Raw genomic sequence first — 15,331 nt, 5'->3', positions numbered from 1 at the left:
GCAAGTAATTGTGTGTGCGTGTGTGTGTGTGTGTTTAGCCAGGCAAAATTCAACATCCGTCCAGGTAACATGGATGTCGGGAGATGACTTAAAAATCGTCCACTGGGGGCAACGGTGAGGGCTATTACCATTACGTAGGCTTGCGGTTTGCTAGGGCTTTGTGGACAGGGATGGCGGATAGGCGTAAGCCGCGAGCTCCGGCTCCGAGAGTCGCGTGTTCAATCCCAGTGCTAAGCACTTGGTGTCAGAGGAAGGCCCTCTGACACTGAGTGTGTCGCGTTCTACCACAGCGTGGTGGTCGTCTTTCAGTTCTACAAGAACAATATAGCATACAGTACAGTAAACTCTACAGTAATACAGTGTACAACATAAACATGTGACAAAGTAGTATAGCTCCCAATTTCATACATACATTAATACATGAAACACTTACTTTGTTTCCCCTTACAGTGTGTATTGGAATCTATAGTCTTTACTGTACTTTATGTTATCCTGTCAAGTAGTAAAAGTAGTAGATATGTCCTATATCTGCAGTACATACCTATTCTCATTTTGGAACGTCCGGATGATGGATGCTACGGTGAAGCGGCTCAGATTGGGCTTCCTCCACCCGCACCCGTGTGTGTGTGTGTGTGTGTGTGTGTGTGTGTGTGTGTGTGTGTGTGTGTGTGTGTGTGTGTGTGTGTGTGTGCGTGCTTGCGTGTGTGCGTGCGTGCGTGCGTGTGTGTGTGTGTGTGTGCGTGTGTGTGTGTGTGCGTGTGCGTGTGTGTGTGTGTGTGTGTGTGTGTGTGTGCGTGTGCATGTGCATGTACAGTATATGTATATAGCGCAGGGGTCTTCACCCTTTTCCCCTTCCAGGAAAACTGGCGACCCAGTGACCCCATCATATGTTAGCAAAAAATATATAAATGAATGTCTTATCATCAGGTGAATGAAGAAGTAATCAGCATTTTAAAATGAATAGATTTGGCAGATAGTTTTTCATTATTTTGACCTCCCCACAATAAAATTGGAAGACGAAGTGTAAACTCTAATGTAGCCTATTAGCTAGAAAGGTAACTCCAAACACATTTTCGCTAAGAGCAGCTGTTTATCTGGTTAAACTATGGTTAGCCATGTGTTGGCATAAACAAATGTCCATGTCAAGAAAGCTTACCAGCAGCCAGTTCCTCTTGCCACACAGGTAGCCTATTTGGTGCGTGAGTGTAATTGGCTCGAAATAAGGAGTTAGGAAATAAATACGATATTCTCCTCTTTTCTACTGTAGGTATGTAATTCAAAATGTGTTTATTCTGTTGTTGCTAGAGATATTCATAAAGAAATTGAAATAAAAAATATATTTTGTTACTTTCTTTTCCTTCATTATTTTCACGGACCCCCTGCAGTACCTCCAGACCCCCTGCAGTACCTCCAGACCCCGGTTGAATAACCTGGTATATAGTGTACAAGAACTGTAAAATAATTAAATTAATAATAAATAATGTAGGTCTGCTCAATGTCTTTAACATCTTCAAAAACAGCCATGATTCTCTTCACAGGTACTAACATCTGTGTCTCACACACACACACAAACACACACACACACACCAGATGCACACACAAACACACACACACACCAGATGCACACACACACACACCAGATGCACTCGGTATGATTGCTTTCCACCCACGCTTGCATGTTCCGCCATATCCATCCCTCACCTCTGTAATATGTGACGGGAAGCTGTCCAAAAATACTCACATGACGATTCACAAAAAATCTCTCTTTCCCTACAGAAACAAGACTATAGAAACACCATCCCACCATAAAGTTTTTACACCAACATAGACCTTCCTCAACCCTAAAACATGGAACCGGACATAGCCCTGGAATTTACGCCGCTTCAGGGTCAAAGGTTTAAGTGTCTGAAACCCAAGGTGTCAACTAAATATACACTCTTAGAAAAAAAGGTTCCAAAGGGGTTCTTCCTGCAACCAAAAATGGTTCTTCAAAGGGTTCTCCTATGGGGACAGCCGGAGAATCAATCAATGAATCAAATGTATTTATTTATAAAGCCCTTTTTACATCAGCAGGTCACAAAGTGCTTACACAGAAACCCAAAAGAGCAAGCAATGCAGTTGAAGAAGCATGCTGGCTAGGAAAAACTCCCTAGAAAGGCAGGAACCTAGGAAGAACCCTTTAAGGATCTAGATAGCACCTTTTTTTCTAAGAGTGTAGTTAATAATAATAATAATAATAATAATAATAAATAATAGTAGTTAGTTAGTCGTAACTAAGTGCTGTCAAAATATAGACAGCTAGGACAACACTGAGCATGGCAAAGGGTCGCTGCACCCCAAGAGGAAAGGATCAACTAAGGGAGCATCTGGAGAGAAAGCAAGAGTGTAAAAAAACAGCACAGATGCCAGTACATTTCTGTATATTTACAAGACTCTAAAAAAGTAAATGCTACTGTTGTCGTAATGAATGAATGAATCATTGAGGGGAGATGGTGTTTGTATTTCACAGTATTTTACTGTAATTACATGGGATTGGTGCAAGCAGGTTGGCTGCTAGGTAATTGTACACTGAGTATACCAAACATTATGAACACCTTCCTAATATTGAGTTGCACTCCCCTCAATTGTCTCAAGGCTTCAAAACCCATCTCTAACCTGTCTCCTCCCCTTCATCTACATTGATTGAAGTGGATTTAACAAGTGACATCAATAAGGGATCGTAGCTTTGACCTGGATTCACCTTTGTCATGGAAAGAGCTGGTGTTCTTAATGTTTTGTATTCTCAGTGTATATTACTGCATATTGATGAATATTTGGTGGTTTTTATCACTTGCACTCCTAGAGGCCTTAACAGGCTTTCAAACTGGCAGTGACTATAGGGCAAAACAGACCAAAAGTACATGGCAAATTACTCAACCATTAAAGGAGAAATACAGTTTTTTACAACCAAATCTGTATTTTGGATGTAAATGGCATGTTATAGACGTGTCCAGATGATTTATTTTCGATTTCACTCGCCATTGCACAACCTGTGATGAGGTACATTTTTTATTGATTTCCTGCGTAATTTACCCCACCCCTGCAGGTCACCCAACCAAGGGACATTTCTAGCAGTAGCACTTGCAACAGTATTTGTTTTTACTTCACACCTACGTTCACTGCACCGAGGCCTCCTAATTCTTTACCTCCCTATTGGAACCCCATGTTAACAGAACACATGCATTATTGATCCTTAGGATACAATCATCAGTGGGGGGGGGGGGGGATATAACACTTAGGTACATTAGCTTAGATAAAATACACATCTTAACAATATTTATTCTACATTTATAGAGCTAGTGTGGGAGAAATCTCATAAAGAGAGATTTGAATCTAGATCTGTCTCCTTACACTATACAAGGCCTACTTTGAATCTAGATTTGTCTCTTTACACTATACAAGGCCTAGTTCATGTCATTAAAGTAGTGTAGTGTAAAAAGGCCCTAAGTTAAGTTGGGGAAGCAAAGGGTCACCTTTGGTCAAGAGAGAGAGAGAGAGAGAGAGAGAGAGAGAGAGAGAGAGAGAGAGAGAGAGAGAGAGAGAGAGAGAGAGAGAGAGAGAGAGAGAGAGAGAGAGAGAGAGAGAGAGAGAGAGAGAGAGAGAGAGAGAGAGAGAGAGAGAGAGAGAGAGAGAGAGAGAGAGAGAGAGAGAGAGAGAGAGAGAGAGAGAGAGAGGGTGAAATACCACAGTGTGCAATCACAGCAGCAAGATGTGTGACCTGTTGCCACAAGAAAAGGGCAACCAGTGAAGAACAAACACCATTGTAAATACTGTTCATTATTTATTGTTTATTTCACTTTTGTTTATTATCTATTTCACTTGCTTTGGCAATGTACACATATGTTTCCCAGGCCAATAAAGCCCTTTGAATAGAGAGAGAGAGAGAGAAAGAGAGAGAGAGAGAGAGAGAGAGAGAGAGAGAGAGAGAGAGAGAGAGAGAGAGAGAGAGAGAGAGAGAGAGAGAGAGGAGGGTGGCATGACAGGAAATAATTAGCTCTAAACACTGCATAAAAATGATATACAAAACTAAAGTAAAAGTAGAGTTAAATCCTATAACATACTGTTGGAACATGGAATTTTTTACGCAAGAACAACAAGCTACAAACAAGCCAAGGAGAGGAGGTGAAAAGAACAGGGCAGGATGAACAGGAGAGAGGGGAAGAGAGAAAAGAGAAAGGACAGAGAGGGCAGAAGATGTGAAAGGGAGTGAGTAGATGATATGTCTGTCCCATTAGTGGAGATATTCAATTTCAAGAGAGAGAGCAGAGAGAGAGAGAGAGAGAGAGAGAGAGAGAGAGAGAGAGAGAGAGAGAGAGAGAGAGAGAGAGAGAGAGAGAGAGAGAGAGAGAGAGAGAGAGAGAGAGAGAGAGACAGAGAGACAGAGAGACAGAGAGACAGAAACACAGAGAGACTAACAGAGATAGAGACTAGGGGGGAAGGATGAGACAGGAGGTTAGGGGTGAGAGGAGAGGGTCTGTACTGTCGGAGGAAGTTCGGTCTGGATTTACTGCCAGGGGAGACAAAGGGGCAGACCAGGGGGGAGTAAAGGGGAGATGAAGGGTGAAGGTGACCTTGATCTTGCCTTGTCTGAGCTGGTATGTTTTCACAGCACAAGAGGGCGTGTGTGTGTGTGTGTGTGTGTGTGTGTGTGTGTGTGTGTGTGTGTGTGTGTGTGTGCGTGCGTGTGTGTGCGTGTGTGTGTGCCATTACTGACAGCTCTAACAAGCCTAGCTCAGCAGCCAGGTCGTTCAAGATTGACGTCGAAATTTGACGTCTATCCTATGTCCTGAGGATGTCTGGAAATGATTTCAAACCCGGCCACTAGGGGCAACAGTGAGCGCTATTATCATGAGGTAGGCTTGCGTTTTACTAGAGGTTGGTGGATGGGTTTAAACCTGTGACTCTCAATCAGAAGGTTGTGTGTTCGATCCCAGCAGTGGACACTGGTTTTTTAGTTTTAGTTTTAACCCTATCCCAAACCTTAACTCTTACTCTAACCATTCAGAATAACTGCCTAAACTTAACACGTAACTTCGAAATTTGATGTTAGAAGAAATAGAACAATACAGAGCAGTACGAGCTACAAAAACACTTGGAAATTTAACATTTGGAGCAACTTCGAAATGTGATGTGTGATGAACGTCTAATTCTGCAGTGAGACTGTGAGAGCTTGTTGAGGTCAGAGGTCAGACTGTAGAGTGGAAAAGGATGGAGAGGGGCTGTTAAAGGGACTGCGTCCGCCACCTGCCTACACACACCCATGCCCACGCACACACACAGTTGGGCTGATTGTTGCCAGACCTTATTTAAACACTTCCCCAGTGCCCTGTTATCATCCCCACTAAAACACTACAGAGACAGGGTAACCATGAGGGCTTGTTCCAATTCTTTACAGTTAAAGGATGTTCCGAAATTAAACTTTGACAAATGAGCTTTTCAGTTCAAGGCAGCATATAACGTAAAAACTTAACAAAAAGTCATTTAATTGCGCCTTTACTTGGACCACTACAGGTCTTACTTAACCAGTATTCCTCAGACATCCACAGCATGTAAGCCATGTCTCAGCACACACAGGCTAGAGTGAAGAGGAGGACTTAGTTCACATAGATCTATATACAAGGCTGATGTCATTCCAATACTGTATCTATCTTTTATCTTACAGAAATTATTGGTGCTCCCCAACAAGCTATTTGCCATTTGTCCGTTCAGGAGCAATAGCAAAGAGGTGCAGAAAGGTGCAAAATGAAGAAAGCGCCATACCATTTTCACAATGATAAGCTAGCTAGTATCGTGTTTAAGAATCAAGCCCAGTATGTTTGCCTCTGTGATTTGTGTGAGAAGGTCCAGTAGGTTTGTAAGCTGCTCGATGAAAATGTTACGTTTGTGAGCAAGTCCTGAACAAGTAAATCAGCTTAGAGCAAATAAAGTCCTTCTGCTTCTCCTCTACTGCCTATTATTTACAGAGATAACACAGCCTTTGCACCTGCTCAATAACAACACACTCATCCCACACACACACGCATCCCACACACACACGCATGCCACACACACACACAGCAGACTGTAGAGGGAGAGAGACCGGAAGTAAATCTTTCTCCTGAATTATTTTATGGGAAGAGAGTCTGTTAAGTAAAAAAGTACTCATTTCCTTATGTAATGTGTAAAAGAAAGTGAACTTTTTTTGCAGAATTCATTGTCTTCATGAGCAATTATATATAAAGATGGAACACTCCATAGGGTCCTATTCAATCATTATCCTATAAATGTCACTATAATTCACTATAAATTACTATCCATTGTAGGATTTCTATGTCATTACCTGTCTCATGAATTCACTGCTTTGTTCATGTAGTGCATAACCGGAGGGAATTTGTCTCCTGATGCTATTTCTTTATCAATACGAATGATCATAAATCAATCGATCAAATCGTATTTGAACTGCGCTTTTTTCAAACTGACATGGCACAGAAGGTTTAAGAAAACCCTGGGACCTAATCCATCCCCAAACCAAGTGTAGGGCAACAGTGGAAAAGAGCAAAGACAACTTCGAAGCAAGGAAGAAAAACCTTTGATTTGGACCAGAAGATATTGCTAGTCCATGTCGTAGCACTATCTCATGATAAGACCAGTGTTACAAGTCTACAACAGAGAACGTACAGGGTGATACACAGTGTGACTCCTGAACTTATGAACTGAAACTCCTCTGCACCTAAACATGAACAAATGGTTCTCCTCCATGTGTCTCTTCAGTGCTAGAAGATAGGTGCAGTCAGGCCATGTTTTGACTGGTACGCTAGAGCCCCGTTGAAATCACACAGCTGATGATACACAGACTTACATACAGTTCACACTCATACACAAACACACACACACACACACACACACACACACAAACACACACACAGACTCACAGACTCACACACAGTTCACACACACTCACACACACACACACACACACACACAAACACACACACAGACTCACAGACTCACATTCAGTTCACACACACACACATCCCCCATTAATGTCTTCCTCTTCACCAAAGGGAAGCAGCAGGGTCTGATAATACAGAACTTGAAATAGTGGAGATGCATTAAAAAGCCATTCATGCAAATGCTTTACCTCTCCTGTGTATGTATAAACAACTTCTACAATGATGGATGATCTGCATAGACTTCATGGAGATCTAGGCATATCAATGTACAAATGTGTAAGGAAATACTTTATAAACTACAGTACATTACAGTTTTTGCCCATTGCTTACACACTAAAACCGAATGCTTAGACCAAAGCCTCAATACCTAAACTTCTTGTAGCATACCTTAAACACAGTGTAACCATAGCTTAAACACAATGTCAACTTTGCAATTCTGTAACACACTTATTGCGAAACACTACACACGTTTTCTTTCATTAGACACTTTGTTCAAAAACGAAATCACCTGTTATCATTGGGAAAACACTCTGTTCAAAATGCAAAACTCATCTGGCAATTGTATGCACTTACATACACACCTGAAAACACTTGCACAGAAAACAGAACACCAATCAGTCTGAGCCTTAGCACTACAAATAGGCCTCAGGTAAGCCATTTTTAGAACTTTGCAAGCATGGAGGCAATGAGAGTCAGAGTAAGAGGAGGACAAAGAGAGAGAGGAGTCGGATGTGGAAGAGGACATGGAAGAGGACGAGGACCAGTGCGGAGACGTATATCAGATGACATCAGGGCTACTCTGGTGGACCATGTGATAAATCATGGCCTGTCCATGAGGGAGGCTGGGCAAAGAGTCCACCCTAACCTCAGTCGCTACACAGTAGCATCGATAATAAGGACATTCCGACTGGAGAACAGGTATATCTTCAAGTTTCTACTCCAGACTGTACCTACTGTATGTGTCACATGATTCTGTATTATATTACAGAATTACTGTACTAACTATACTATACAAAAATGGGTAGTGCTGTGAAGTACTGTATATGTAAAGGAATACCATTGTGATGTTGCAGTACTGTGTACAGTTTGAAAGTACAGTATGTGAAAAATAACCTAACCAATGACATCATTTTCTACAGAATGGTTGGACAACCTCCTCAAGGTGAAAGGGAACGGCTCTTCACTCAACAACAAGAGCTTACCATCATTGAAATGGTGCGAGAAAATAATGTAATCCGACTTCGTGAGTTGCAACAACGCATAATTGCAAATGGAAAGGAATTCAACAATATCAACAGGGTCAGCATTTCTACACTAAGTCGCATCCTACAGAAACATAACTTCAGAATGAAGCAGCTGTACAGGGTGCCATTTGAGAGGAACAGTGTCAGGGTCAAGGATCTGCGCCATGATTATGTGCAGGTATGTGTCACTTTACTTTACATACTATATATTGTGATGTGGGAATGAGGGTTTATGCTGCCACCTGCCCTGCCTGTAGCTTGTAGTTTTTGTCTATACTCACCCAACCCAGCCCCTACTTCTGTGAAAATATAGACATTGTAGTTACTGTATGTGTTTTCAGTAACACTATTCAATATTTTCTGTTACAGAGAGTTCTGGAGTTTGATGCCGCCGAACTGCCGCATGAGTTCATCTACGTGGATGAGGCAGGTTTCAATCTGGCTAAAACCAGGCGTCGGGGCCGTAACGTAGTTGGACAAAGGGCTGTTGTAAATGTCCCTGGGCAGCGTGGGGGAAATATCACCTTGTGTGCTGCAATTAGTGTCCAAGGAGTCCTGCATCATCATGCCACTCTAGGTCCCTACAATACAGGACAGATCATTGCATTTCTAGATGCACTACATGCAGTTGTGCAGGACAGACCACAGCAGCCCAGGTTTGTTGTCATCTGGGATAATGTTAGTTTCCACCGGGCTGCTCTGGTCCGAGATTGGTTCAACAAACATAATCATTTCACAGTTTTATACCTGCCCCCTTACAGCCCCTTTCTAAATGCAGTCGAGGAATTATTTTCAGCGTGGCGGTGGAAAGTATATGATCGGCAACCACATGCCCGCATGACTCTTCTGCAAGCAATGGAAGAGGCATGTGGAGACATTGAGGTGGGATCAATCCAAGGGTGGATTCGGCACACAAGGCGATATTTTCCCCGATGCCTAGCCCGCGAGGACATCGCCTGTGATGTTGACGAGGTCTTGTGGCCAGATCCGAACAGAAGGCGTGATCCATAAGCCCCCCCGCCCCCCACCACACACACGCACACGCACACACGCACACACACAAAACAAGTATATGTTTTTTCCCCCAATAGCAATTTATCCAGTAATTGTTTTGTTGCTAAATTTGATGTTAAGAATTTTTGTAAGAATGTTAGTTTTTTTGTAAAAACTTTTTTGTAAATACTGTTTGATTACTGCAGAAATTCTACTTTTGAGTTTTACAGAAGACAATGACAATAAAATGACAATAAAAATAGAAACACAAAGACTGCAGTGTTTTATATAAAGCCCATCAGTGTGTTGCTGGTGATATGAAAGAGTAATTCAAATGTTGCTTGTGTGTGTATGGTTTTGTTGCAAGAATTTCATTTTTAGAAAGGAGTGTTAAGTTTTGATTGCAGTGTTTCATTTTGGCATATATGTGAGTTGTTAATCTCCAAGTGCTATGTCTGATTGGCTTGTGTGTTGAGTTTTGACATAATGAGCCAAATTCTGCAAAAAGTGTGTAAGCAATAGGCAAAAACTGTAAAAATTGATTCATGCAAATCCACTTTGTGGATCATTTATGATGAACAGACAGATTCTAGCAGATTCACTTGGGATAATATGAAGATGTATGAAATATGAAACATATTAATGTACACATTAATATCTTTGAAGTCTCCAGTGAACATGGTGGAATTATCTGTCATGGCATCAGTTCTCTAAGGGTAAATATTTCTGAATAATCACTTAATATTCCTGATATTTCATCATATGAATGTCTCCTTAGTTGCAGTGTGTGTTGCTCAAGACAGATCTATGGCAGGCATTTCTAGCTTGGGGGGTTTTACACACGCTCGCAGTCATTTTTTAATCTAATAAATCACAAACAGCTGTAGTTGCCATTGTAGCTGCATCCTTATCTCTCCTCTCTTCAACATTCTACATTAGAGTTGATCTGATCCACACAAGTTAGAAATGCAGACTGCATCTGGGGTTACGCTTTGTTTTGATAGACTGCTGTTTACTTAGTATCTTACTGGACGTTCTAGCAGTAAATTGGTAATTCCATAACAATGACCGAACTATAACTACAGTATATAGTTTGTTTTGAAATAACCATCATTACATTTGGAACTACAACTGGTATTGTAAGTACCACAAAGTATTGTAACACACAATTTCTAATAAACACCAACGCACGCACACACACACACATACACACACACACACGCACGCACACATAAAAACACACACACACACTGGAATAAAATGACGCAATTAAACTTTAAATGCAGCTGTATCAATTTCATTTCTAATTTGCAGTGTTTACAAAAGAATACTGTATTCCCAGCCTACTGCCAGCCAGCCCCTAACTGTTCTCAGTTACCACCCTGGGAAGCCAAGGAAACTGGGACTCAGCAACAGTCTCACACACATAGTACGGTTCAGTCAGACCTTACATTCTGAAATGCCAGGACTCTCTGCTTCCTCTCTTCCTCCCTTCTCTACAAATTACATGAGTCATTCTGAGGGGTGATGCTTTACATCGCCGTGCTCTGGCAAGATTGAGTAACTAAACACAGTGTGTGTGTGTGTGTGTGTGTGTGTGTGTGTGTGTGTGTGTGTGTGTGTGTGTGTGTGTGTGTGTGTGTGTGTGTGTGTGTGCGTGCGTGCGTGCGTGCGTGCGTGCGTGCGTGCGTGCGTGTGCGTGTGTGTGTGTGTGTGTGTGTGTGTGTGTGTGTGTGTGTGATCTCCTACCTGTTATTGTGATGTTGCTGTAGATGTTGGAGAGCTGCTCCTTGAGGAGGACGAGACGCATCTGAGCTGCCTTCTCTCTCTGCAGCTCCAGCATCATGTCTGGGTGGTTGGCCAGCTTACAGCCCCTCTGCTTGTCCAGGGCGATGTCACTACGCACTATGTCTGAGGGTGGACACAGAGACCAAGAATGGCTCATTCTAGTTTAAATGTGTTTATCATGCTAATGAAGCTTGTTTGAATTTCAATTGCTACAGAACAAGTATAGGCCTATGGTTAAACATGGCCATAGAAGATTTCAACTGTATCTAAAGTACATTTAAACATCTCAAAACATTTTATAATCAAATTGGGAAAACAACACAAGAAATAAAGATAAAAAAATTAGTCTTTAACATTTTTGTAAATGAATAATCAAATCCATAATGCCTAACTCACCATCTTCGTAGTTCTTTAGGTAGTAATCTGGGCCGGGGCCTCTGAACTTGGCAAGGTTCTTCAGGTTGTGGAACTGGAGGAAGTCGGTTCTCTTTCCTCCGAACCTCAGATAGGCCGGGGACAGTCCTCGGGCTAGGGTTACTAAACGCTTGGAACTACACAGGGAGACAGAGGACTGATAAGAATATGTTACACAAATACATCTGAAATGTTGTTGATTAAACAATATTTTACAGTTTGTAAGGCTCTGTATCAAAAAAACGTGCATGAAAAACTCAACATGATTACAATTTATTTAAGATTATGCATATACACCACCTATAAATACAACTCTGAGAAGAAATTACTTTTACTTTGGTGTTATTTTGAAAATAATTTCCGTAGTGGGTATATGATCATTGCAATATCCAGCGCTAGTGACATACTCAACAGAGGCTGAGAACTACTTTCACAAGACAAAAAATTAACGTAATAAAACAATGACCGTTTTATTCACATGCTTGCTAGCCCTGTGCATTCAGATTCAGCAAAAGGAAGCTAGACATGCAGCCAATTTCATGTATCACAGGACTGGTGTGAGTGGTATTTAGATGTCACAGGGCAACATTATATGATTGTGCCACTGTGCCCACAATAATACAATTATGTTCTACCCTATCTGGAAAGCCCCTAGCCATGGGCTTTCCGGACTGGGCTTTCAAAACACTTTTTTACTATTCTACTCACTTATAGGTTTTTCTGAGAGTCAAGCTAGTGAACCCTACTCGTATTTACATGATGGTCTTATAAGTAGGACATGAAAGCTTTTCCATTATAACAGGACTTTTATGACCCTCTCACGGTGCCGCTGTTAACCAACTAGCAATAATATCTCTCTCAGCTCTGGGATAGAAAAAGTGTTTAGGATTACGTTCCACTCTACTGTTGTGTTACCAAACTGGACACGGAATAAGCAACAGAGATATTCTACTTTTCGACCAAAGCCACACTGTAATTTATGCATATCATCAAGAGTGGACCACCAAAAAAACTGTGGAGCAAATAAATCCCATGCAAGACATTTTCACATACAAATTGCACTTGTTTTCTGTAGTAGTCAAGGAATGGCATTCCATTAGCCTACTTTTTAAAAGAAGATTTGAAGCTAGTCATTATTTGTTTACAAAATCTCCTTTGACCAAAAACATGGAGAAAAAGGAACGTTTTGTAGTAGGCCTATATATATTATTTATGTCACATTCTTCTAAATTACGGGAATATTTCCCATTAATTTAAATTACTGGAAATTGTACTGTAGCTTTAATGCAGTGTTCAATAATATTTTATGGGATTAGCATTAAGGCCTACCTTATTGTGTTGTTTTTGTATGCGGAATATAGGCCGACGCATTCCATGTTGCGATTTTAGCCGAATTCATGCAGACTCGATAAAGTGCAATTTTGATGATAATTGTAGACTATTGCAGTAGTTAAATCACCTTGCTTTGTATATGGAGAGGTATTCCCCTCCATACCTTTTTATGTCTCTAAAATCCAACGACCGACCAAAAAAACAGAATTTAGCCTATGGCTTCAGGGTGGTTGAGCGGTAAATTATCAGATCTGACGATCACCAAAGTTTCCACTAGGCCTGTTTATTCAAATATTGGTTGATATAAACGTCAAAACTAAATTTAAATAAATAAATATGCGAGAATCTTTTTTCTTTTTTTATGTGCATTGAAATTGTCAGTGAATACAGACAGATAGGAAAACAGTGAAAAGTATGAACCAAAGTAAAGCAAAAACTTGCTAGAAGGCTATAATTGTTTAATCACATGAGGGTGTTATTGATATTATGAATATTATGATTGTTATGAATATTATTATTTTCATGATGAGGATCATTATCATTATTATTATAAAATTGATGCAGACAACATTTACTTGCTGAAGGTTGACATAATACAAATCAAACAGGCAATACACGGATATTGAATAGACAGCATCGACTGAAGTTATAGATCCATATGATTGAAAGCATTCTTCTGGGAATAACAATTTTCATCTAGTTAACCCAGAATTAAATTTTTGCTAAAATCCTGACCCCAAAGTTTCCCACTGACTGGTAAAGGTTAAATCTGAGAACTTTGCGCAATAGCCAAAGCTGATTGGAAGCTGAAATGGTTTCCTTCCAGGGCACCACATTCTGTGGCTCCAATAATATCTGAGAAGCCAATTCCGACAGTTTTTCATGATTACAAACATGTCGATATAGAGTAAGATAATCTGATACTCTATTGCACTTCTAATGAATCATACTTAGATCTTACAGCTAGGTTAGAATGCCATGACCTCGTTCTCTCCTCCCAGACAATAACAGTGGACCTTTCTTTGGAAATAAGAAACCTCTGTTTACGGAAAGTCTTCAGGGAGCCTCATATGCACCATGTAGACCTACTACTACTACCAATATAAACCATTCCCCTCCACACCCAACGTGTGCGTTGCAGCAGTGAACTTCCTCTCTCTCTCTCTCTCGCTCTCTCTCTCTCTCTCTCTCTCTCTCTCTCTCTCTCTCTCTCTCTCTCTCTCCGCATAAACATTGTGTAGAACACAGAAACATTGATACGAATGAGAAAGTGGTATTATTCCACAACTATGTAGGCCTATTATTAACACCACTAGGTTAAAGAGATGTTAATAAGTTACATACTGTGTACCCACTGGGCACAGACGTGAATTCAACCTCTATTCCACGTTGGTTCAACGTAATTTCATTTAAATGACGTGGAAACGACGTTGATTTAGCCAGTGTGTGCCCAGTGGGTAGGCTGATGCACGCATGCCACAGGAGAATGATGTAAGGTGTCAAAAGGTGTCTAAACTGAAGTGGGAAAATAGGCTACTATATTATACAGACAAAATGGTAACGCCTCGATAACACCGACAGTGTCTTGCACAAAATGGTATGCAGCATCATCTGGAAATGTATGCAACAAAAGTTCAACATTCACCTTCTGCTACCATTTCTGTCAAGCCGTTTTCGCATACAGTTTGATACATACATTCGATAAATTCCACATATGCACCACACAGAACGCACTGCAACTGCCTCTGCAATACAATGCTGCAATGCAAACGCAGCGTTCAATTGGAAATGAATGAATTTCTGATGTACCTAAATGCAATGACACTGTCGGTGTGATCGATGCGTAAAGCTCGACGACGTTATTATGAAGTTAGGCCTGCTACAATTTCTACCCCACTGCATATTTCCATATACCCCATATCTAATGTCACCTAAACAAAGGCCCGATGCACAAATCAACCAACTATCTGAAATGGTTTAACGATTCCCTGATATCATAATATAGTAATATAATTTAATCCGATCATGCTCAACGGAGACCTCTAAACCAAAAACAATGCATTTGATCCAAACATGATACAGCAGACTGATTGGGAAGGGAATCTACCTCAGGAAGTCCAGCCACCCGTCCTGTATAATGGACGGATCTAACTGTAAAGAGAGGAAGTTGTCGTTTAGAACTTGAACTGGACTGCGGGTGTTGACATCCAGCAGAATCAGCGTCCTCTCCATTAACCCTGTTCTCTTCCCCCCGCCGCCCAGTGCAGGTCTCCGGTAGGTCGAAGAAGTGGAGATCACCGACTGCACCATCAGAGCAACGGATGCCAGCCACAGAGGGGAGCCTGAGAAGGGACATGTCGTCGGTTTGGGCATCTTCCTGGCTTGGCTCTGCGATTTGAGGGAAAGTGAGAGAAGCTTTAGTTATACCTTATAGTCCGAATGCACTCTACTCTTCCTTTGAGTGAAGAGTTCTTCTCCTTTCTTTCTCTCAGTCTCCCCCTGCGCCCCCCCACCCCCCCACCCCCATCCTCCCCCGCCCCTCCCCCCCATCCTCCCCCGCCCCTCCGTGTTTTTGGGAGCTGGAAAGGG

The 15,331-nt window shown here is 41.4% G+C and overlaps 1 protein-coding gene across 1 annotated transcript in view; it reads right to left on the bottom strand.

Annotated features, from left to right (window-relative positions):
• The window catches only part of LOC121548086 (inactive heparanase-2-like), a 122,842-nt gene extending 107,727 nt beyond the window's left edge, over positions 1-15,115 (bottom strand). The window contains exons 1-3 of the mRNA XM_041859474.1: positions 14,850-15,115; positions 11,393-11,547; positions 10,958-11,072 (exon numbers count right to left, since the gene is read on the bottom strand). Coding sequence (XP_041715408.1) covers positions 10,958-11,072; positions 11,393-11,547; positions 14,850-15,115 — 536 coding nt within the window. The remainder of the gene's footprint in view (positions 1-10,957; positions 11,073-11,392; positions 11,548-14,849) is intronic.
• Between the last annotated feature and the right edge of the window lie 216 nt (positions 15,116-15,331).

The sequence above is a fragment of the Coregonus clupeaformis genome, chromosome 31, assembly GCF_020615455.1.
Source record: "Coregonus clupeaformis isolate EN_2021a chromosome 31, ASM2061545v1, whole genome shotgun sequence".
Taxonomy (NCBI): Eukaryota; Metazoa; Chordata; class Actinopteri; order Salmoniformes; family Salmonidae; genus Coregonus; species Coregonus clupeaformis.
This window is presented reverse-complemented; position numbering and strand designations above follow the sequence as displayed.